Source organism: Pollicipes pollicipes, unplaced genomic scaffold (genome assembly GCF_011947565.3).
Source record: "Pollicipes pollicipes isolate AB1234 unplaced genomic scaffold, Ppol_2.1 Scaffold_4002;HRSCAF=4701_pilon_pilon_pilon, whole genome shotgun sequence".
NCBI lineage: Eukaryota > Metazoa > Arthropoda > Thecostraca > Pollicipedomorpha > Pollicipedidae > Pollicipes > Pollicipes pollicipes.
In genome coordinates, this window is record NW_023596420.1 from 30827355 (window position 1) to 30852930 (window position 25576).

The 25576-nt window shown below is 57.3% G+C and overlaps 1 protein-coding gene across 1 annotated transcript in view; it reads left to right on the plus strand.

Moving 5' to 3' along the window:
* Positions 1-25576, plus strand: part of LOC119094375 (protein sprint) — a gene marked incomplete in the record, with an annotated part of 60402 nt that overhangs the window by 11051 nt on the left and 23775 nt on the right. The window contains 1 exon segment of the mRNA XM_037217439.1: positions 4811-4864. Within this exon segment, the coding sequence (XP_037073334.1) occupies positions 4826-4864 (39 nt within the window).

The window sequence follows — 25576 nt, forward strand, 5'->3', positions numbered from 1 at the left end:
ACGGACCCACGGACGGAAACACGTGTCAGAGGTCACAAAGGCGGGTGCCGAGCGCGTGTTGACCGCCAGCCGCGCTCTTCCTCATTGCGCGTCTGCTCTTTGTCCCGATTACCTCAATGCGCGGGCGAGGCCACGTCGTACGCGAGGCGGCGGTAAAAGCAAGCACTCGCCGCAAACCGGGCTGCTCGCGCAAACAAAACTGTTATAAATAACAAATGGCCGCTGTCCAATGCGCGGGGAGCACGCGGCCAGCGATTACGGCGGTCCGGCGCCTCGCACCACAAACGCTTGCTGCCACCGCAGAGATAAATCAGCCCGAACGCGGCCACACGAGCGCGCGCCTGATAAATTGGGGTCGGCTCCTCCGTTCCGGGAACGCAGTTCGCGCCCGCCCGACCGCCGCGGGCGTGCGGCAAGCGGTTCGTTATCGGCGGCGTGACCGTGGCCGGCGGCGGGGTCAAGGTCAGAAGCGCCTGCCGACAGCAGCAGGCGGCATGCGGGAACAATCGATAAAATGGTCACCGCCGGCCGCGCTCGACCAGAATGCCGGAGAGGGGGCCGGCTCCACGCTCGGCCTTCGCATTTCCATCGGACGCACGTGGCTTACGTGCCGGCGAGAGGAAGGCCGGAGAGGTTCGACTAGGGGTGTAATTATGCACCCCGACGCTATCTTACACAGCAGGTCACGGCTATCACGCCTGGGTCGCCTGAGAGACTGTTTGAGCCCTGAATTAGCTCGTTGAGAGCCTCTGTGCTTGAAGCCAGCTTTGTGTGCGTACGAGTCACTTATCGCGCGCGATCTAATTCTCTATCAGGAAGGTGGCGTTCTCATTACAGATCAAAGAATGCTTGTCATGCTATCGGGTGTTGACCCTTACGTGTTTTATCGGCCGATTGCGCCTGCCTTATCTTCGGCACGCGCCGGTTTGAGTGGCTGAGGACAAACACTGCTGATGACGTGCGTCTGCTACATCGTCACAGAGAAGTGCTCTGGCGCGTGTCATCCACGAGGTGTCCACATTCGTGCCTGATGCAGAATCTGGGATTCCGGCGCTTGTTTTTCTATTTCCTTCGCTGTCTGGTTTGACGCTCATATGCTGGGAGGGGCTGAGCAAAGATACGCTTCCAAAAGCACGTTGAGGGTGTCCACCAAACCTGATAGACTTAAGAAAAATATGCTACAGAGGAAGTGTGTGTGGGCTGATATGTTACATTACTGATATGCCAACATATGACAAAATTCAGCATGGCCTACGGGCTTCAGATATCTGTGGTCATAAACATTCTTTCAAAGCCCGTTTTTTCCGTTTCCGTGCCAAGTTTCCACACGACAAAAAAACACAAAATTCAATTCGCTCGTCCTCCACTGAAAATGGCCCGATGTGTTCGGTAACAGCCCCCAATCTCCACACATATCGCAATAAATCGCCTCTGTCCACATATTACGATAGTTCATGGCCAACCCCTTTTTCCGGTTCGGCGGGAGGGCAAAGAATCCCGCCTTGATTTACTCAAGGTTCGATGGGAAATCAGGCAAAAAGTAACAGATGGGGCCCATCAAATTATAGTCCATCGAACTGCCGAACAGGACCACCATAAATGTATGCAATGATCTCTAAGGTCACTAGATACTACTGATAGGTCTGCGCGTTGATTGCCTGAGGGGTTTTACCTGGGCTGCGGCCAGACAGGGTGAACATTATCGGTTGGCCATCTCAAAACCTTGGTTTCCAATAGGGGTCGTCCATAAATTACGTCACGCATGAAATGGATACAGGGATGAAGCGTAACGCAAGCGTAACATGGGAGGGTGGTGGAGATTCTGGACAGCGTAACGTTATACTCAGATGGGCTGTATTCCTGCTAAAATCTTTTAAAAGCAGGCTTAGCTTTTAAATCGCGTGGTGTTGGCTCTCTCCCATCACAAGATATCCGTCCGCCTTTTTTTCGCATTTCTAGCCCAATTAGGGGTCAAACGGGCGTTCCTTTTTGGGAACATTACCTTAACGTATCGTTACGAGACGCGGAGGGATTAGCCAGCGTTACCAGCGCGTAATCAGGGAAGGGCTGGAAATGTCCGGAATAATGACCCCGTTTCCTTTTTTTATCGTGATACGATGATAAATCGCGGACAAAAATACGATATTTTGAAATTCCAAACGGCAGATGATTGCAACTTTTCAAATACGCTAGGACCTGTATGTCAACTGGACGACATAAATGCTGGGACCTGTATGTCAACTGGACGTCATAAATGCTGGGACCTGTATGTCAACTGGACGTCATAAATGTCTATAACAGGCCATGAATTTGCCTTTCACTTGAACCGCATCACGTTACATAATTTTTAAAGTTGAAAATCTATTTAAACTGCCTGCATTGGATTGACTAAGAAAAAGGTTTACAAAGCAGACACAAGGCTCGTAAAGCTATGATGATTTGAAGCGCTGGGTGGCCTTCATGACAAGTGTATGCCTTCGCTAACTATACCCATCGTTTGTATTCGATTCACTTGCAAAGTTTGTCATAATCTGGGAGGTGTACATGAATACCGTTAAAGTAGCTCCAAGCATATGCACAAATTATGACTTGCTGTAGGCTCCGAAAAAAATAAGCTTCCCATCCCGTGACATACCGTCATCGTGTCAGTCCTGTCCTGCCACTACGACACAGCCTGCCTAAGCGGTAGCCAGACCTCCCTCCCGTATGCTGAAGGTATGAACTTCCTTGTGCGGCGGTAGTGAAGTGGCAGATCAGGTTTCGACATGGAGCGGGCTTTATGCGCCGGCCGCGGCACGTCTGGCCCAACCGACCCATACAAATCAGTCTTATTAGCTCAGCGCTGGATAAGGCGGTGCACGATACGCGCGCTTAACTTTGAGTCAGGCTTGCCGCTTCACACGGCTTCAGCGAAATCTCGGTGAGTATTTCTCGGCATTGGCCTGACCGGTAGTCGTTGAAATCAGGACGCCATGCTCCTGACTCACCGTCTGAATCGGATGCATCCAGACGCAGCAACCAAATGTGCGCGAGTGACTCAAACGATGCTTCTGCTGTCTGCTGTACTATTTCATCGTGGTTCGATAGGGAAACGGGTCATGAACGCGGGATTCATTCAGCGAACTTTTGCTAGATTTCGCCGTGGTTTAATGAACACTTGGATTATTAGCTTTGCTTCATAAAGAAAGCTTTGAATTGGATTACAGCGTGTAGAGACGTGTTTAATCGCTGCTCTGTTTAGTATTTTAGGCAGCATTGTTCTGTGAACACTGTGCAGGATAGTGTAATGTTAACCAGGACACTGGGGCCGGACATTGCGACTCGATTTTAGTCGAGGTTGCCTTAAGTCATTTAGTGCTCGATGAGCCTCTCAAATCCCTGAAATGATTCAGTGAAACTGCTCTTATGGAACCATGATCTGGCCCGCAAAACTTCAGAGGGTGCGCCGACGCTCAGTGCTTAATTACACGCCGCTACATGACGTAGCAGTAATCCCACGGGCGCAATGCAGCATACCGGACTGAATCGTATTAAAGATGCCAGGGTAATTGCGTTGGATCCCGGCTTCCGGCATATCCTAATATGGACCTTGGTAGATCGCTCATTTTATTCTTTGATAAATTACCACCCGTTAGCAGCACGCGGTCTCATGCTGAAAAATGAACTGGCTGATAGCCGCCGTGTATTCTTAATCACATTAATGACTTTTCGTATCGGACTTTGGGGTGGCGGCAGTGGTAATCGTGCTGCCTGCTTCGCGAGGAAAAGATGCTTTGGGGGGACCCCGGGTCGGAAGTATCGACAACATAATCGCTCCCGAGCCGTGGTTTTCTCTGCCCGACCGCCACGCCGTAAGAGTGAACGAATTCCGAATTAACGCGTTCATGTGATGGTGGTTCACCATTGCATATCTTGATCATTCCGCTCGAAAATGGGAACGAAAGTGGTCTAAAACCTTGGTGTTGCTTTGTGTGTGGTCTATAACCCTTCATTTGTAGCTCACCTAAAAATAGAACTGAAGAAAACACGAAAAGAACGCAGAGAGATGCCGCCTACACCATGTCGCGAAACACGGTTGTACTCCCCATCCGTGTTTTTCCCCGTCGCCATATACTTCCTACATCCAGATGTTGCCTTTTGCTGACACAAAAGCCCGCCATTTTAAAACACCATTCGTCATTCGTGACCCTTCCTGGCTGCCCTTGGACCTCAGCGTACTCCAGTATGGCCTGGCGCGACGTGTCCCCCCCCCCCCCCCCCCACCTGCGCACACCCTTCACACCGTTTGTGTGGGGGCGCACGCCGGCGGCCGGGACGCTGGGAGCCGGTGGCGCCACCTGGTGCGGTGTCGGGGCTCAAAATAACGTTACATTGCGCTCGTCCATGAGTGCCTAATCTCGCGGTGTTTCTAAGGGTGAATCATTCGCACAGGGCCCTTCTATCCATTTCATGGTGCGTCGTTATGTAATATGATTCTGGCCCATTTTCCCTCACGCCTTTTCATGAACTGGCAAGTAGGCGCGACACTAGCGCCGCCACTGAAATTCGACGAGTCCGGCCGAAAGGCAGTGAGCGGCGCGTAGATGGCGCTGCGGGCCGGCTTTGGATTTTCATCCGGAGCGTCAGGGAGCGGGACTCCGTCTACCAATGCGTGAACAGAGGTAGTCTTGTGGTCAGGATGTCGTGAAACCTTGCGCCCAGTGTCACAGAAAGCCTGAACGTCGCCCCGTCAAAGCGAGCTTGGCTGGCGCTCTCAGTGTGACGTGCAGGAGCGGGGCAGCGTCCACTAACTCCATCTCTGCGGTTCCAGGTTGGTCCGGTCACCATGGAGGAAGCCAATGTTTCAGTGGCGTCTGCACTGCAGGTAAGCCCCGTCCCCAACCTCACCCCATCCCACCCCCACTCCACCCCCTGCATGTGAGCCCCCCCCCCCCCTTCAGATGAGCCCCCTTCAGGTAAACCCCCTGCCCCCTTCAAGTGAACCCAGACCGGTACAGCGATACCACAGAAGAACTGGTTTCGTGCGTTTTGTAGTGGGTCTGTGCAAACAGCTGTTTCTAACCTGGTCGCCTGGTGTGCCTTGGCTTGCGACAGCGGCTAGCAGCACAACTCTTCCTCATGTCGGATGGCTGCGTCAAGGCATGGAAGTCGCGTGTACTTCACTTTGGGTAGCATGAGAAGCATTAAATGTGCTTTGGAATTGTTATGGAACATGATAGGTATATGCGGCTAGAAGTTGAGCGAAAGTTTGCACGATGCAATGGTTAAATTTCAACCTGTTGATGCCTTTTTATAGGTGCGAAGGTTGGGATCTCAAGCACATGCATCCTATGCCCATGCGACAGCATCCCATGTGAACTGTTTTTTCTGTTTCCTGTGGGTGAGCAGTACATGGTCTTGACCAGTTCGAAGGCGCAAATGATAAGCAGGCCTCTATACCTCGATCTTCCATTGACAGCCGTCCGGAAGCCACAGGGCCTGCTTGCGTGTCCTGGCATTTACCTCATGCATTCGTCTTCCTCTAATCTCAACATCGAGTGTATTTACCCAGTTATTTTTATGTTTATGTATCTGAAACAAATAAGAAGATTTCGCCTTGGCTCAAATAACTATTAAGTTGACGTGCCTATAAAAGCCATTAAGTGACTAAAGAGTTTGCCTTCCAATTTTTCTTTGGGGGGGGGGGGAGGAGAGGACTAACGAACATGAAGCTATGGCATATTGTGCTGGTGCATTTGGGATCTTTCTCCTTGAAAGGAGTTTTGCAATGAAAACACCACCACGTGGTATTCGCCCTTCCAAAGGAAAGGAAGCACCGCCACCAGATGGTATTCCCCTCCTATTGACCTCGTGCTAGGCCAAAGCTTTTTGGTCCTATCACTACGTACGCATGAAGCTCTTTGAAAAAAGAAAGATATTGTATGGATCGAAACTGCATAGCGCATATTTTCATGTATAAAACCCAATAATTATTTTTGATGGACCTTCCTTACTTAACGCTTGTAATGCAAGGCGACCACTGCAAAGTGACAGTTTCATCATCGCAGCATTTCAGTTAAGTATTGCAGCCGAAGGCAAGGTGTGGAATTCTCAGCACATCACGTGCTCCGGGTTTCATGGTATTGTAAAGCTGCCCCGTTGGAATGAGGACGTTTCGCCCGGTGTTGGAAAAATGTAATTACAAACGCTTTGGTAGGCCGCGGGTCCCTTTAAGCGATGTGGTTGGAATGCCCAAATCGCTGTATTCGACGTCTTTAAATGATAAAAACAGGTAATAATTAAGGTAATTGATTTGTAGTCTGCACGTCACGTGTCGGACAGCCTAATACGGCCTCAGCCAGCCAGCACGTCATCAGCTGGGCACAGAACTGTTTATGCATGAAGGCAGGTTGTCAGGAATGACTACGGCCCTTGGTGTTGTGGCATGGATAGCCGCTCTTCTGCGTAATCTCGTTTTCAGGTAGATAACCGTAAAAATGCCCTGTAGAGCACCCGTGGGCCCGTGCTCGAGCAATGCCAATGAAGTAGCATGCAGCGTGAGGAAATGCCATTTTTGCGTGAGCTTGTTGGTGTTTGCCAATGTGTGGAGGCGCTCCCGTACCAGCCACCACACCGGTGCTCTGGCGCTCCCGCACCAGCCACTACGCGGGTGTTCTGGCGCTCCCGAACAGCCACTTCACCGGTGCGCTGGCGCTCCCGTACCAGCCACTACACGGGTGCTCTGGCGCTCCCGCACCAGCCACTACGCGGGTGTTCTGGTGCTCCCGTACCAGCCACCACACCGGTGCTCTGGCGCTCCCGTACCAGCCACTACACGGGTGCTCTGGCGCTCCCGACCAGCCACGACACCGGTGCTCTGGCGCTCCCGCACCAGTCACTACACGGGTGCTCGGAGGCTCATAGACATCCTGGTCCGTTCTGAGGCATCCGCAGGCGTCGCGTTTTCCGTTACAACCGTCTGGCGGCGTGACATCATCAGGTGCGGTCAGCAGCCTTCATCGGGGCGAGCGGTGAGCGGGTGGCCGCATCGCGCGTCCTTGTTTGGCGAGCGAGCGTCCACCCACCTGCGGGGCGGCTCCACCCTGCGCCCGTTCGACGAGTGGTCTGACTCCTCGCCCGGGCGCTGACACAACACCGGTCGCCCGGCCGAAAGGGGGGCCCATTACGCCGCGGGGGAGGGGGCGTCCGGGGCGCCTTCTCGTGCGCGGCTGGCCGGCGTGAGGCTGCGCAGCAGCGGGTCGTGGCGCGGCGGGTGCTGGACCCGTAGACAGACAGCCGGGTGGGTGCCGGACCCGAAGACAGACAGCCGGGCGGGTGCCGGACCCGAGGACAGACAGCCGGGCGGGTGCCGGACCCGAGGACAGACAGCCGGGTGGGTGCCGGACCCGAAGACAGACAGCCGGGCGGGTGCTGGACCCGTAGACAGACAGCCGGGTGGGTGCCGGACCCGAAGACAGACAGCCGGGCGGGTGCCGGACCCGAGGACAGACAGCCGGGCGGGTGCCGGACCCGAGGACAGACAGCCGGGCGGGTGCCGGACCCGAGGACAGACAGGACCAGGGGGGGTGCCTGGACCCGTAGACAGGACAGCCGGGCTGGTGCACTGGACCCGTAGACAGACAGCCGGGCGCGGCTGCCGGACCCGAGGACAGACAGCCGGGGGGTTGCCGTAACCCGAGGACAGACGCCGGGCGGGTGCCGGAACCGAGGACAGACAGCCTGTGCGGGCGCCGGACCCGAAGGACAGACAGCCGGGCGGGCGGCCGGAACACGAGTACATGAAGGCCGGCGGGTGCCGGACCCGAAGACAGGCAGCCGGGCGGGTGTCGGACCCGAAGACAGGCAGCCGGGCGGGTGCCGGGCCGCCGCCGCCGCCTCACGAGAGTCGCCGCACCCGGTGTACCGTGCAGCAGGCAGCGTGGTCAGCGTGACGATTGGCCGGCATTCGCTGACTCACCCAGCTGGGGGTGGCGCACGCGGCGCGGCGCACCACCACAGGGCGGTACGGCTGTGGGTAGCGCGTGCGAGCCGGCGCGGCACTGCAGGGCGGCACGGCACCGACGCACGACCACCACCGGCACGCTGCAGGCATCGACCGGACCCATTTCAGCGGACGATCGCAGGCCGGACAGTGTAATGGCTGTATGGATGTGAAGTGGGCTGGCAAACTATGTCAGACACGTACTCGCGGTACCTCACCATCCAGTGGTGGGTTTCATGGAACCATTCGCCTGCTGGAACAAGGCAATGCCGCTAAAAAAATATGAATGGCACGAAGACAAAATTTGCCCCATGGTTTCATTGATTCAGGTGTGCAGGCATTTCTAACCGTGCTTGTTGCGCGAGAAATTCTTCAAGTGTGCATGTTGAAATACTGGCAATGGGCCAGTGGACGGACCACTGGCCACGGTAGTGGTTAGTGGCGAGAACTAAGGATACGGTTGGTACAGATCGGCCAGGAGAATTCACAGCTGGCAGCGGCTGCATCGGCAGACAAAAAAGTAACTCGAACACCATGAGGTTTAACCACACACGAAAGTGGTTTATCATGCCAAAAATGTGAAAATACCATACGAGCACACATAATGACAGGTGATCTGTGGATATGCATATATATATATATATATATATATATATATATATATATATATATATATATATATATATGTGTGTGTGTGTGTGTGTGTGTGTGTGTGTGTGTGTGTGTGTGTGTGTGTGTGTGTGTGTGCGTGTGCGTGTGCGTGTGCGTGTGCGTGTGCGTGTGCGTGTGCGTGTGTGTGTGAGTGTTTGTGCGTAACTTTGTATATATACACGGAGGCATGTATGTTTTTATACATATACATCTATTTATTTATCTTCAGGTTGAGTTCACATAGCTCGATAAAATGCAAACTACGGGACTCTCATGTTTTACTCTTCGACGCACGTTTATTGTGTGAGTGCTTCAGATCACATATGCACGGCAATTACGGTAATTTATTCACGGCAAAGGTTTCCTCTACAATGTAGCGTTCGAAACTATGGTGCTTAACTCCAGCCGCTGTGGTGCCGTGAGAATCATGCAGTACACGCCTTGTTTTGCTGCACATTTCATGCACAGGATCTACATGCAAGCTTGAGCAATTACATATCGTGTAAGCCGTGCTTTACCTACATTCCTTTATGATTACCTACATGATTCTTTACCTACATGATTCCATACCTCCTCAGCTTGTCATATGCAGCTTTCGTGCGAAACGAAAAAGAACACCTCAATTTGAGCATCGTGAAATACTTGGCACTGCGTGGCCACATGTGACACTAGCCCATAAAACTCTATGATACGCCAACTTTTAAAGCAGGAGGCAGTGACATGATGGTAAGTACATTCCTAGCCCTTTCACACAAGCATTATTGGACAGTTACCTAATCTGGTATCAAATCTGAAATATTAAAAAAGTCAGCTTAACAGGAGCAAGATTACAGTTTGTCGTCAGGGCGATCAAATTAGCCGTACCTTCTCACTCCGGAGACGTTTTTGTGTCAATGTCACGCACCTTTTACTCATTTCATGTTTGCGGTGCCCCGTGGTTTGGTCCCACGGGACCAAATATGCAGAACCAAAAACGACAACGTAAACTTAAAACGGCAACGTAAAGTAGCAGAATGTTGTTCATGCATGTGCAAAACTGCATGCATATCGTTTGTCCAAATGAAGGTACATTACCTGAACACTGAAAGACAAAAACTGCGGTGGCCCATTGAAGATTACTGCTCCTCACTGGGTCATCAAGCGGCTCACTTCAGTGATTATGGCATATCACCGGCCTAAACACGGCTCCAAACGCCATGCATGTATGCATTCTTCGCTGCGTGTCATGCGGTCCGCTGGCGCTGGCCCTTATCATCACCACAGCTCGGGATATTTATCGCGCCAAATTCCTGCTGCGGTCACCTTTAGACAAAGCTTAGCGCATTGGCTGAGCCGCAGACGCGTTCACCTTTCGCTAGAGGAGACATGTCAGCTCTGCAAAACGGCGATGTGCATTCCACGGTAATATTTTTGAATTAACATTCCCAACATGGCCCAGCCGATGTGGCTGTCCCATAATTCCCAGCCGCCCAGCGACCGATGCGGCTGCCGTACTCCGCAGCACAGGCCCGCGCCTGTTTGGTGTTTGACTGTGCTTAAAAACCGCATCTTATAACTGACGGCCTTTTAAGGTACTCATATTTTCGTCAAGTGCCTCTCAGGTTACGTGTTTTGGTTCCTCCTTTACGCGCTGCGGACCATAACTCGTCATGCTAATGCCCTGCACACATGTCGTAGGACTTACCCAATGATATAATTAATATATAATCGTTTGGCAGTCATATGTATACATGGTAGTATTGTGCGAACCGTTAGTTCCATGGCAGTTGGGACTACGGCAGCAGCAGTCGAAATTGGTCGGAGTTATAGGCGGTGAACCATTGGGCACGTCTCAGGAGCCAATCGCGGTTAGTCATTTGACACCCTTCACCTCCCTACTGGCATGCAAGGAAAGATGCGCTGATTCCGCAGAATATGTGGGATTGGGTTATTACCACTACCATTTATCGTATGCTATAATGGTTTAATGGGGAGAACGTTTTGGGTCGCACGCTAGGAAATACAAGCAAAGTGGATTTCCTTGAACCCACCAAGAAGTGTCCGTGATTGGACCGGACCTCAACGAGAAATCGCCTCCTCAAAGTAAGATGACTTTGAAACGGCGAGGTAGGGCAATCGTGTTGAAGCAAATTGTCAAGTTAAAGACATGACATAAAGTTATGACAAAGACATAAAGTTAAAGACATTAACAAAATACGGGCTCTGACGAGCCATCTGTGCACCTGCAGAAGCCCAAAGGTCGAGAGAGGTCACTGGAAGCACGGTGAAGCTGGGAGGGATTAGGACATCCGGAAGGCGCGCACCCTAGAAGGAAGGGATTATCATGATCATCCGTGATCATCGTTTCATGGATGGTGAGAATCCTTGTAATCTGGATGGGTCAGACGTGACAAGCAGGGCTTTCTGCTAGTCAGACCCAAGACACACCCAGACAACGTGAGGCGCCATACACTCGTAGGGACTTCGGGCACATTTTTAAGGGTCCTTCTGTGTCCTGTTTAAGTCTTGTTGTGGCTGTCTATATCAATCGGGGATGTAGATGAGCTCTCTGTGCATAACGTGGATCGGATGACGGTAATGTGAATCACCTGTGACGAGAAAGGGACAAGGACTGGATTGCCACGTGCCAGCAGGAATCATCGGTGAGATAAGGCCTGGCTCAGGCCAGATCTAACAAACGTCTGTAAACAATAAACAATCCTCGAGGAAATGGAACGGACCGGAGCATGATACCAGCCATAAGCTCGCATCATTCGGGAATTCTGAGAAGATCGGTAGTAGGCAATTCAGGGAAGGCCAGTATCGGGCATGCTAAATTTTTGTTAGGCTCCTGAGGAATTCCGCTTAGTGAGGCTGCGTGCCATGGCAAAAGGGCAATGAAAATGCATTTCGGTCGTGTTTAAGACCAGTCAGCATGTCTCAACGGCCTTTGCCTCGAAATTTTTCGTTAGGTATGGTGTGCAAACAGTTTTTGGCGCTCAGATTCCGTTTGATTTTTTACACTCAAACAACGTGGAAAATATGTAGACGATGATGTTTAACATGAACTGCACCCAAGCTGTTTGCTTTGAGTCTCATTCCCATTTGATCAAGTGTTCATTACTTTCATTTCGCTGCAATGACCATGGGGTCAACTGAGGGCCTCAAGGTGCCGAAAATCGTAGCTTAATGCGTTTCTCTCCATTGAATACTGCATATAGTTGAGCGTTTGCGAATACTATATGCAGACTTCAATTGTCACTGGGTAACGCGGGTTCGCGATTAGTTCACAAGTTAAGAACAATGCTCGCAACGTTAATTTTCTGCGTAAGTACGCATCGCCGTGTCGGTCCACGCTGTGGCAAAGCTCATGCTAATCATCTGTGGAGCTCATGCCATTCAGCTGTGGAGCGCATGCCAGTCAGCTGTGGAGCTCATGCCAGTCAGCTATGGAGCTCATGCCAATCAGCTGTGGAGCTCATGGTAATCAGCTGTGGAATCCACACCAGTTAGCTGTGGAGCTCATGCCAATCAGCTGTGGAGCTCACGCCAGTCAGCTGTGGAGTTCACCCCAGTCAGCTGTGGAGCTCATTCCAATCAGCTGTGTAGCTCACGCTAACCATCTGTGGAGCTCGTGCCAGTCAGCTGTGGAGCTCATGCCAGTCAGCTGTGGAATCCACACCAGTTAGCTGTGGAGCTCATGCCAATCAGCTGTGGAGCTCACGCCAGTCAGCTGTGGAGTTCACACCAGTCAGCTGTGGAGCTCATGTCAATCAGCTGCGGAGCTCATGCCAGTCAGCTGTGGAGTTCACACCAATCAGCTGTGGAGCTCATGCCAATCAGCTGTGGAGTTCACCCCAGTCAGCTGTGGAGCTCATGCCAGTTAGCTCCTGCCGCGACCCGAAGTCATTCGTAGAGAGCCAAAATGATTGCGACAGTTGCACATCTTTCAAGACCATATTTCTCCAACAGACTCTAAATGGGAGAGCTGTCAATGGTCCGACCGTCTTGGCTTATTGCGTTCGGTGCCTCTTTCCCTGGGCGTTACTGACGCTGAACATGCCGTAAATCGTCATTTGGTTACACCGAGCCGTCCACGTACAGACTGCCGGCCCCTAGCCGACAGGGCCGTCCCGCCTGTTAGTCCCGGCACATTTCTCTCGCCTCTCATCGGCCACATTCCGGCTACGTCTTCCCACACCGTGCGCCCGGCGTCTCCGCGGCCGCCGCCGCGGGGCGTCAGCTGACTATGGCCGTGCCGCGGCCGGCGGCCGGCGGCGGCGGCGGCGGTGGTGGTGCGGCGGGGCAGTCGAAGCCGGGCGGCGCGGGGTGACGCGCGTGAGCCGCTCAGGTGTCCGTCGGCGGTGTCGGAGCGCGGCGAGCGGCGGTCGACGGCAGCCGGCGGCGGCGCGCCCCTGCGGCCGTGTCATGTTCTCCCCGCAGACGGAGGTGAGGCTGACACGGGCACTGACACTGGTAACGACACTGACGCCGGACACCGTGACACTGGCACTGACACTGACACCGGCATTGACGGACACACTGAGGCTGCGGTTACGCCGCGGGCGCCGCCACCGCCACCACCACCGCCGCCGCCGCCGCCGGTGGTCGGCGGTGGTGCCTGGCCTGTCGCCGCAGGTGTCACAGTGCGGGGCGCGGCGATAAACAAACTCAAACACAGCTACCGGATTCTTAGCTCATGGTATGTGCGGCCTCACCGGCCAGCATCGGTCTGCGCTCTGGGCTTGCTGGAAAGAAGCGGTTGTGCATGATTTCGTGCCTCGACCTCATGCTGCGCCGTACGACGGCTCTACAGCGCCCGCAGTGACAGCGCGGTTGATAGCCATCCGGGGTTCAGGTCCACCGCTGCTCACTGTCACACACGTGCTGAAAACACAGCCAAAGCGAATGCATATGCTTTATATTGTTGCCATTATCACTGAACCATCTGTATTGACAACGGATTGTAGTGTAAGCCTCCACAACTCCGTATTTTGAGGATGGTTTAAACTACCGAGCATGTTGCCTACGCGTCCGAAATCACAGGGCTCGAACCGAAAACACTCCCACAACATTCCGTGGCTTTCCCCAATCCTCGCTGTATTCTTTCCCTCGCTCCCAATTTCTAGTTGGGCGCCACACGCTAGCAACAGTTTTCGGTTGCATGCGATGTAGCCGCTGCATTAAAGCAAGCGTCACGTCGCGAAAGTGCGAACGGTGGACGTCAGTCAAGTGCAGCCTCCAGCCCAGTGCTGGCGCCAGCACGACAGTCAAGGAGTGGTTGATACCGCTATTCTGAGCTGCTGTCGTCCACTTAGTACTTCGTGATCTCCAAACATTTGTAAATGTTTATTCTAACAGATTTACGCGATTGTGAGCTTGGTCGGAGATATCAAAGTAGACGGGGTTTGACCTTCCGGATTCCGTTGCCAAAGCGTTGGCCCCCAACTGATCGAGACACCCCTGACATTTGAAAACAGACCGCTCAAATTCTCAAGTCATGCCTGTCTCCCCCACCAACGATCACGACCTGTCTCCAGTTTGAACGCCACAAAAAAAGAAAACGACCGACACGCCTAGCCGGCACCTGCTGGGCGTCTGAACTAGTTCCGCCGGAACCGGACGCCGCTGACCGCTCCAGCGGGCCGGGGGGGGGGAAGGGGGAGGAGTGCGGCGGCGTCGCGCGTGGCCAGCGGGCCGGCACCACCGCCCGTGATTCAGCGTGGTGCGGCAGCGCGACGGGCATGACGCAGAGCGGCGGGCCTTCTGTGAAGTCGCGTCAGACGGGTTGAGATGCCGCTGTTCGCAGCATGCGGCCCGGCCGGTGACGCCCCCGACGCTCCGTCACGGGGCGTGACGCGCGTGACGCACGCCGCCCGGCGTCAGCCCCCTGCTGAGAAGCCTCCCGGGCAGGGGTGGAGGGAGGCGAGGAACGGGTCCGGGCCGGTTCAGGGCCGATCCGCCCTTCGCTGCCTTTCCGGCGGGTCTGGCCGGGGCGGGCAGCAGGCGCCGCCCCGTCAGCGTTCCCTCTGCGGACCGGCAGCCCGGTCTGGTCCGAGCTGGATGGTTCGGGGAGGGCCGGCCAGCTCGGCGCGAAGTGGACAGCAGCTGGGCACCGGACGGCTTCGTCCGATGCCAGCTGTTCGGGCGCAGGCGGCTGGTTCCTACGGTTGCCTCCTGTCCGGGCCACATGGTTGGATCCGAGCCGCACGGTCTGGTCCTGCGCGTAGGCACAGTCCGGAGACCTGGCCGCATGGGCTGGAGCCGGGCCGGACAGGGGCGTCTCTCTGGTCAGCTCGGTCCAGTACGGGCACAGCAGCCTCCGCTGTGGACCGCTGACGTCGGCGGGGACCACAGAACGCTGATGCCTGATTCAGAAGACAGGGGTGCTAAGCCTGGGCTTGTGGGGTATGGCGGAGCGATGACCCCGCTCTGCTCACGAACACCGGAGCGTGTCTGGGCGGCTCCGGCGGGATACGTGGACTCGGTTGGGAGCCCCGGTCTCCGGGCGCTGCAGGTGCCCTCCGGTGCAGCCCCGAGCGCGCCGCAAAACCGGCGCAGCGTCGCACCCCGTGCAGCGTTTCACGTATTCATGCAGCCGGAATCGCCAAACTCTGCAAAACTGCGGCGCTTGGGGTCAGCCGCCGCCGCTGGGTCGCCGCACTGGGCGGCGGAGAAGTCTGAAACTTCGCGGCCGCGCTTATGTCTGAATGACCGCCCGTATGCACAATAACCCGTTTTGCGACTTTCCTCTCTTCGTGTGATCCATTCCGACAGTTTTCCCCATTTCTCGCGTTTTTGGAGACGGCGGTGCCGCGCCGCCGAGCCGTGCTGTTGCCTGGGAATTGCAGGCGCATGGACGGGCTCGAGGATTTCCAGTTCTGTCGGCGGAGATCAGGGCACTGGTGGGTAAAACCGCAATCCCGGGATTACAGTTGGGCCATGTCGCCCGGTGCCTGGTGCAAGTTCTGGTCTGATGGTGCACCATATGCTAGCGTCGTCGACGTCTCGGCGGCAAGCGATCACCGGGCGTCGCCGGTGCAGCCGTTTCCTCGCTTCCAAGGAAAGGCTCGGCAGGAACGTTTTCGGAAAGACTGATACGGACCGATACGGCCGGTAAATCACCCTTCGCCAGAAGCTCGGCGATGAATCGATAATCTCAGTCATTTCCGGTCAAATTCTTCTCCGAGATAGCCAATGACATCGCCGCAATCTCTGTGTGCATTAGCTGAGAGAGCGCCCGGGCCTTCCGTTCCTGACGTAACACTTCTCGTTTGTTTGCGCACTCGTCCCCGCTCGCTGCACACGTCTGGCCGGCCTTGCGGGACACCTGCGTTGGCCTCACAAGTGTGCCGATAACGACCGACACCTCCTGCGCGCGGAGCCGGACCCGACCGACCGGGCGGACAGAGCCCCGCATGACCGCCGCTGGGCCGCGGGCCAGAGCGGGCCGCCGCCGTCCCGCGGGCCGGAGCGCCGCCGCCGCCCCGCGCCGACCACATGTGCGGTCACGAACGGTCTGCAATGACGGCTGAACGGCGGCGGGTTGCCGGGCGAGCGGACGGGCCACCGATGTGGACTTCAGAAGGAGTCGCCTGGCCGGGCAGAGCTAGGTGGTGTTGCTGCGGCCGCGCGCTGATGCTGATGGCGGCTGGAGACTGCAGGTTTGGGGTAGAAACTGTCTGTGTCCTTGAGTGTCACGTCGAGTGCATGATCACGCTCGATGCGCTGCTGAGTGACACTTCCGCCACTGTTTACTGGCTGGCGTGCGAGGCAGCGCAAAGCACTTGAAGCGGACCTGCCTAACCTGTCCGTCGTGTCCCGGCCAAAAGAGAGCGCGCCGCGGCGATCCTATCGCGGTACTTCAGCGCTCGAGTGAGCGTTCACGCATCGACGGACGGGCGCCGGTGCGCGTGTCGTCGCCGTCGGACATCGGGTCACCGTCGTCACTGTCGGCGGCAGCTGTAGCGAAATTCGCACGCCAGATGCGATCACGTGACCCTAATCCGCCGGCGCCGCTTAAGCGCTCGCGCGCGGGGCAGGCATGCGCACTGCCACGTGCCGGGAGCTCCGGGGCTCCGGGGCTCGCAGTCTGTCGGGCACGCTGGTGGTCCGGACTGGGCCCGGTGATTGACCTGGGATCGGTCGCACGATGAACGCTTGCCGTCCGTCATGGCTGGCCTGCCCCGTTCGGCCGTGCGGGATGGTCGACTCAGAAGTGTTTCAAGTGATGAAAGGGGCTTGTGGTGCTCATCGTCCCACCGGCCATCGGTAATTCCAGAGCGCTTGGACGAAAGCTCCCTGTGCATGCAACAGTGTCAAAAATCCCTCTTCGTGATGGTGTTACGGGGGAATAATGCCAACATCCAGACTAAAAAGGACATGTCTAAGCTTGTGATATGATACAGGCGATTTAAGCAATTTTTACGTGCTGTACAAAGTAACCGTTGGTTGATCCTCAGCAAGTTGTGTGTGGCGCTGTCAATCATGTAACTAGTCAGATAAGATCCGCGAGGATATTTTTCATCTGACCGCATGCACCGCCAAGTCACCCGCCCCGCCGTTAGGATTGTTGCTCGTCTTGACTGACCCACCTGGCCGGCTTTGACTGACCTATCCAAGCGCGCTGATGCTCGCCTCTCCTGTATGCATAGCGAGATACCGTTACGAACAGCCACATTTGATTACAAACGCGCACGACCGGGGCGCAAACAATCGCTCGGGCGCTGGCTCTCCCGCCTCACGAAGCAGAGCTCGAGCGGGGCCTCTCCTGCCTCACGAAGCAGAGCTCGAGCGGGGCCTCTCCTGCCTCACGAAGCAGAACTCGAGCGGTGTCTCTCCTGCCTCACGAAGTAGAGCTCGAACGCCGCCCCGGCCGGCGGCGAAAAGTCCACCGTCGCGGGCCATGATGGATCTGAACTGATTTTAACTGATCTGAACTTATCAGCATCCCGGGGACTGTCCGCTGATTCCGTTAGCGCTCGTCGAACTCCCTGTATGGACTCCTGAGATGAGCCGGAATTCCGGGGCGTTGGCGTCGTCTGCGCCATGACCCCGCCCCATTCGGCGGTGTTTTCTGAGCCGCACTCTGCGCAGGGCAGCGGGCCGTTCACCGTAAGCCGCCGCGTCCTCGGTGGCGTCTCTTTTAGCTCCAGTGAGATCGGACGGAAAAAGTGATAAGAGTCAGTTTTTCTGGCTAATGCGTCCCGGTTTTCTAGACCGGCTTGCCACGCGTGTTTCCGTCTCACGTACAGCGGCCCTGTAAAAACGCGTGGGAATGGCCGGATCGGCGAGTGCAAAAGAAATTCAGACGCACACAATGCGCTGCATTGTCTTCAGGAATGCACCCAAGCCTCGCGCCACGCCGAGGCCATTTCGGGTGGGTATGCGACGCCGCCATCGAAATGTTCCAGAACGATCATAACCATTGCTGTTGTAAAGCTTCACACAGGTGTAGCCTCAGAAGGCTAGAATCGTAAAAAAAAACGTTCAGCAATATAAGCTATCAAGGTATGTTCTTTGTTGGAATGGATCCGACACCTTTCAGAATGCCCGAACAAAACTACGATGCCACCCAGGATGAGTATTTAAATATGCGAACAGACTGGAGAGGATATTCACTTTTTGGCTGGCAACCACAAGGTGAGCGTGCCATCGTGCGTGCTCATTTAATCTAAGCAACTGGGTTAAACCCTAATTTTCGTTATCTTGATAACTGGGCTAAATCCCATTTTCTGTCAAGGATATCGCATATTACACCACCCGTTGTACATAGCTCGATGTGTCGTCACCTCCCGTGGGGTCGTTTGCCATAAAGGCTGAGGAATCTCTTCCTTCCTTTTGATGGCGGACCCGCCATCAAACTGATAGCAGTGTAGCGTTTTTTGTGTGTGGCTCAGACGGCGTGTGATGACTTGCGATGACCCGGCACACATCCGCACAGTCCGTGACCTCCCGTGTGCACAGTCCGTGACCTCCCGTGTGCACAGTCCGTGACCTCCCGTGTGCACGGTCCGTGACCTCCCGTGTGCACAATAACACGGAACGCGGGTGGGTTGTACGAGAAGGGAAAATAGCCAGTGAAAGAGCGGACCGTGAGAGGAATCAGGACGGGCCAACGTACCGGCAAAGGTATTGGGAACAGTGATGGAGAAAGATCGGAGGGACAAGCGAGCTGGAACGACGAGCGGGGCGGAGGAAGGAGACGAGTAACAGAAAGAGGGGAAGAAATAGGAGGACGGAGAAGGGAAAGAAAAGGAGAAGGGAATTCGGGGTTCCGCGAGGGCTTATAATGGTGACTGCCTCTTCCGTTCCATTAACAACCGTACCGACAGACGGCCCTGTTGGCCAGCCGCCGCCCCTCCCAGCCTGACCGTGCCGGGGTTCGCGTCGCGGTCGGCGGTCCCGCGGCAGCCGCCTGCCGCGGCCCGCGCAGACTCCGGCTCTGGTGCCGCGCTTTTTGTCGCGGTAACCGGATCGGCCCGGAGCCGGAGCCGGAGCAGACTCCCGGACAGAGACGCCGCCGCCGCCGCCGCTGGACCACGCGATTTATGGAAGTGGTTCGCGGGCGGGGCGAGTTAGGAGGGGGGCTGGCGGGCGTGTGCGTGTCCCGGTGGACGTGCGTCAGCGGCTGCAGCCGGGTGTGGGAACAGAGGGAGAGAGCGAGGCGCACGTGTTGCGAGAGAGACGGTGAGTCGTGGGAGTTCAGGTGGAGAGCCAACCGCCATCAAAGCGTGGAATCAGGTGTGGCATGAAAGCGAGCGGGTAGCACAATCATAAACGTGAGTGGAGCGAAATCTCGTGCGGATGCAAGACCCCCAAGTGATGAAAGAGGACGGGCGTGGCTGAGAGCGTAATCCAGGCGGGACCACGTTTCCACACAGCGTGCGTCGCGTTCGTGTCAACTTCCGCCGCGCGTGTATAAGCACACCACTCCGTCCTTGCTTGGTCCCAGTGAAAGCGGACGACGGCGTCGTTTACCCGGGCCGCGAGAGCGAAGCGAGTGGAGAGCCAGGCGGCCGACACGGTCGACTAATGCACTCGGGCTGTTCCTGACCGTGCGGGGATCAGTTATCCTCGTCCTCCCGGGTCCGGTGTCCGGACTCCTCCCTCGGCGGGTGGAGCGCCGGGCCGGACGACGATAAGGCCGGGGGCGTGGGCCCCGAACGTCGCCGACGAGGAGTAATGGCAGCCGTCGCCGTCCGTCGCCCGGCGCCGTCTCCGCCGCTCGGGGCGACGCGAAGCGATTGGCCGTGTCGGCGTCGGCGCCGGATCAAGCCACCTCTCGTCTGGCGACGACCGGCGACACTTGACTTAATCGCGAAGAGGGAGGTTATTTGCGATAACGTGTGTTGACCCATGGACGCCGCCGGCCCCCACGTCGGCCGCCCCGCGTGGTCCACACGCCCCCGGCGGTCGGGTCGCCGCCTGGCTGGCCGTCGCCGCTGGCAGGCTGTTGTCGGCGCTCAGTCCGGCCGCGGTCCACACGCCCCCGGCGGTCGAGTCGCCGCCTGGCTGGCCGTCGCCGCTGGCAGGCCGTCGTTGGTGCTCAGTCCAGCCGTGGCCCCTCACGCCCGCGATGTCCGCGCCGACCGCGTTACGTGTCGGCGGGAGCCCGTGCCCTGGTCGAATTCACAGGCTCGTGGCGTCTGTGGGCTGACGGCGTGTTCGCGGACAGGTCAGACCGCGGACGGCACGGGCTGGCTGCGGTGCGTTGCGTCCCTCCAGATCACACGTCAGAAGCGTCGGCAAGTCCCAAAACGGGGTTGCCTCTCCCATGCTTGCCAATTTCGAATATGCTTCAGCATAGGGATGATGTTAACTTGCATGAGAAGTCAGAACGCCATGACCACGTCCGGCACTCCTTGCTCCGAAACCAATGGGTCCGCCCATAACACCTCCCCCCCCCAGTTTTAACCATACCGAGTCGCATGGAAAGAGACAGGCAAAAGTCCGGTCGCCTTAGAGGAGCCGCCGTCGCCCTGTGGGGTATGACGTGGCCACGGTTCCTACAAGGCCAATGGAGAGCAGCGCATGTCAAGAGCGGGGCGATGAAACAACATTAGTCACCCGGACAGCCGGGAGCAGTGAGTGGACGCTGGTCCCAGTACCCAGCCGGTGACACGGCGCCGTACGCAGTAGCAGCGCCAGCGTCGGTGACTAGCGTCCCGCACCAGCGTCGTCGGTGAACAGCACCGTTCGGAGTGCCGTCACCACGCTGGTGACGTGCAGTCGGCACCACTCTCACATCATCACCGCTGGTGGCGGTGTACGGTGCGCCCCGCCGACACCTCTCTGTATCGGGGCATCGCCACCGGGCCGGGATTGGGGCGCCAGGTGACGCCTCTTCGCGCTGAGGCGCCAGATTGCCTGATCCAGGTGAAAACATCACCTGGACGCTCCAGCGGCATCGCCGGCAGCAGGCCGGGGCGTCTGCAACGCGAGCCGACATCTGTCCGTAACAAGATGACGCTGCCGCCATCTGGCGACGAGGCCGCCGCGCTGAACCGCACCTGGCTTCGCCGTCAAAACACGGCAGCCGGCCGGCGTCGGGCCCCCGGGGCCCGCAGCGGCCTGGGGCGGTCCGCGCGCGAGCCGGCGCCCGCTTCCCGACGGGGCGGGTCACTCAGCCGTTCTGGGCGCCGTTGACGTGCGGCGCGGCCGCTCCGGGGACGTTTGATATCGCCGCGCCCCGTGCTTGGCATACGCTGGCCGGTGGTCAAGCGTCGGGGCGTACACTGGCCGGTGGTCAAGCGTCGCATTGGTTCGAAGCACAGGCGCGGGTCGGACCGCGCGGCAGCCGCGGTGCGCAGGCTGGCGGACCGTGGCAAAACAGGACGCGATTACGGGCCCGAGCGTGAACGCTGACATTACGCCAAACAACGGCCCGGCGTTTGCAGTGGTCAGACCGTGGTATTTCGGCAGGCCCGCCGCCAAGGTCGCGTCCGGCGCGGGGCCGCGTGAGCGGTGTTGCCCGCGTCGTCCTGCTGGCTTCACGACCGCGTCGTCCACTCCGCGTCGTCCACCGCCGTTCACGTTTCATATCTACGGCGAGTGTGAGTGGCCCAGCGTCAGACTCGGCGCTCATCAGACCTCGATGCGGCGGCTGCGGCGGCTGCAGCAGCGGCTGACGGCAGACCCGCAGCGGCTGACGGCTGGCCCGGAGCTCAAACGGGTCCACTGGCGTAGATCACATGGCGAGCCGAATGATTACATTAACCGGCGCTGGTCGGAACACGTCATGCCCGGTGAGATAACATCGCCGCGGTGTATTCAGGCCCACCGGGCGACACGCCGCACGGCGTGGCACCGCGGCCGTCGCTGCACATGCGCCCTGAGTCACGCAGGCTGGGGCGCCGTCCAAACAAACAGCGGTGGTTGGTGAGTCGGACGGTTGCGAGGCACGCACCCCGAACGGTGATGGAGATGGACTGGATTCGTGCAGCTGCCCCCCTCCCCCCGCAGTCAAGTTATAAGCGCTAATAGTAAGCTGTCTTAGTGCACTCGTAAGCACGTGAAAGTGGTGAAAGGGCGGGACAACGCGGCGGCGGCGGCCGGCCACCGGCGACATTTGAGTTACTTGGATGTTTTGGATAACAATCTTTATCCCTGCCATTTGTGGGCGCAAAATGGTCTCGGTAGCAGCCAGGCGCGTCGTAAAACGCCACTCAACGTCCTCAGCCACGTCACTGTTACCATTTGTCGTGATTTTCTGGCAGATGCATCGCACCATTCCCCCACGAACCGCCTCGAGCCTTTTGCCTTTTCTGGCGCGTTGTGCATCGCTTCGCACCCGCGGCCGCGCCGAATCCAGTCATGACTCGCCCCGTGGTCTCCGTGACTCACCGCCGCCGCTGCAGACGGCACCGGCAGCTGCAGCGCCGGCCCGGAGACGGCGGCGTTTTTCTGGCCGGCTTAGCCGTGACAATGTGCCTAATTCGCGCCAGGCTCGCTTGCTGTGAAACGCAGCGGAAGACCCGCGCTGTAGCGGCATGCAATGTCGGGGCGGTGTGGACGGCCACCGGCGGCGGCGGCTGCCGGCCTGCGGCGTCGGCCACCGATGGTGGCTGTCGGTCAGTAGCGGCATGCAATGGCGGGGCAGTGTGGACGGCCACCGGCGGCGGCGGCTGCCGGCCCGCGGCGTCGGCCAACGATGGTGGCTGTTGGTCAGTAGCGGCATGCAATGGCGGGGCGGTGTGGACGGCCACCGGCGGCGGCGGCTGTCTGCGCGCGACGTCGGCCACCGATGGTGGCTGTCGGTCAGTCGTGGTCGGTCACCGATGGTGGCTGTCGGTCAGTCATGGTCGGTCACCGGTGACGGCTGTCGGTCAGTCGTGGTCGGCCACCGATGGTGGCTGTCGGTCAGTCGTGGTCGGCCACCGATGGTGGCTGTCGGTCAGTCGTGGTCGGCCACCGGTGACGGCCGTTGGTCCGCCTTGGACGGTCACCGGTGGCGGTCAAACGCTGGAGCCCCTTTCCCCTGGCCTGGCGTTGAGCCACGTGCCGTATGCTGCTCTGCTTCCATCTCCCGCGCTCCAAGCTCGAGAGCTGCCGTGTGCGGACTCGGATGCCTATGACGCTGCGCTCCGGTCAGGCGCAGTGTTCTAACATGTGTATTGGACTAGTGTATTGGACTAGTGTATTAGAACGGGTGATTAGTGTCATAGAATGTCTTTTTGATAGATGGTGTCTGGACTAAGTGTTGCATGTTTTAGCTTGTGTTTCATCCCGCAAAGCCGGGGGTAACCACACGTGGGGGTGTCACCGGGCTAAGGACTTGTTTGTACCTGTGCAGTGGTTGACATGCACCACACTCGCGAGAATCTGGGACAGTCGACGCCTATGCGGAACGCTGGCTTCGAAAACTGCATGCATCTCTGCGTGTTGTATGCACCACAGCTGCCAACTTCTTTTGTGAGCTCGAACGTAGAATACGCGCTTGCCAGGGACCGCGCGATGGCGAACGCATATTCTATGGGCATAGGTGTGTAACCTCTGGACGGGTCAGGGACCTGCCCGCTATGCGACCCAGACACCGTGCCCGGAGTGTGCTGGCGGTGCCGCGGTGGCCTCGCGGGCCACCGCGTAAGTTCAGAGCCGCCTCGCTGTCCTCCGCCGCGCCTACCGTTATCTTACACGGAGCGAAGACGGATGCGTCCGTCCGCGACACGGGAATTTACGGCCACGCGCCTCGCTCCAATGTTTATAAATCAGTGTGTCGCCTGTGGTTTGTCAGCAGTGGGTCGCCGGTAGCTTGTCAGCAGCGGTCAGCCCCGGGTCGCCGGGGGCTTGTCAGCAGCGGGTGGCCGGCGGCTTGTCAGCAGCGCGTCGCCGGTGGTTTGTCAGCAGCGGATCGCTGGGGGCTTGTCAGCAGCGGTCAGCAGCAGGTCGCCAGTGCCGCTGCCGGCGCCATCAGCGGCAGCGCGGCGACATGCAGGCCCGGGGTACACTAGGCGCGTGAGGCTGCGTGCCGCGAGGCGAATCGAGGCCGTCTGGCGGAGGCGTGAGCGGCTGTAGGCGTGATCTGTGACGTCACGTGATCTGTGACGTATGGGTAGGCGGGATCTGTGACGTCCGTCAATTGTAGAGTCAGCGTTGTTGACATCGCGGAGGCCGGGCGCAGTAGCTGTCAAGCGAAAGCCCCCAACGATGGTAACTGGGACAAAGTTTGACAAAACAATCGGGAAGGAGAGTGGTGTTGAACTGACAAAAATGAATAAATATATCCCAAAAGACCACAAAAATATGGATCTCCCTGGATTTTACGGTTTTTTTTAGGGGGTTGAGGGGTGCGGCTGGGAACTGAAGCCCCCCTCCCCCCTGAAAATGACGGGAAATTACACCACGGAATGGGAGTAGCATACGAAAGAAAATGGACGTTTTCGCCACGTCAAACTGACAGTCTGCACCACTTCACAGTTCATCTAAATCCCATGCCCCGGCTTCCACCCTCGTGAATTTTTAAGATATCGTGCATAGTCCTTTGCGATCACGTAGCATTACTCGGGAATCCAAAGTCGGATATCTGTCCACACGAGAACTACCTCGCTCGCGCTTGGCATTGCAGAGTCGTTATACGGTACGTTATTTTCATGTTGCCACCAGATATTGCGTGTGCCACAGCTATTTCGATCACCTGGAGCAAGCGGCTCCCAAGCAAAGATCCTTCAGTGATAAGCCGCTCAATCTTCGGGATGTCAATCAATGTAAACTTTGCTGAGCTACTGAAAGTCATGCAACAGCATTTCCACGTGCGGAGTGGCTTGAATGCGGGAGCTGGGCACTGCTCTGACTTATTGTGGCCAGCGTACGCACTCGGCGTTACCAAAGAATGCGTCTAAATAGTTCCTCAAATCTCTTCCAACCGTCAAACATTTCTCGCTCCAACGCCTTAACGCATGTCGAGCCTTCAACGCGCCGGCCACAGATAAATGACACAGATAACAGGCTAAGAGGCACCACCGGCTGGGAAATGCGGCGGCTCGAAATAACTTCGTGAAATGCACCACCTGAATGACAACGCCGCATTCGTCACAGTTCGCTTCACGCGTTTCCCGGCCTCGTCGCAGCGGTCGCAATGGGGGAGAAAGTTTTCGTCGATCCGGCCGTCGACGTATTCGCCACGGTCGCCTGCCGCTTCAACTATACGGCCGGCTCAGCCTGGGGCGTGGTAAACAGGACGGACGGAGGAGGGCGTCGGGCGGGGTGCCGGCGTCGCCCCCGCCGCCGGCCGCCCGGGCCGGGCAGAGGCTGCGCGGCACCCGGTCTCGGCGGTGGTGAGATAAGTGAAAAGGGCGGAACACCAGCGGCTGGGTGGAACGGGTAGAGGAGAGCAGTTTCGGGTGTGGAGTGGAGCATTGGAAAGGCTGGCACACTCCGAGCTGTTAAGGGTTCCATGCGTCTATGAGACCCGTCTTTCTAGTATTTCTCTTTGCTCTCTCTCTCTCTCTCTCTCCTCTCTCTCTC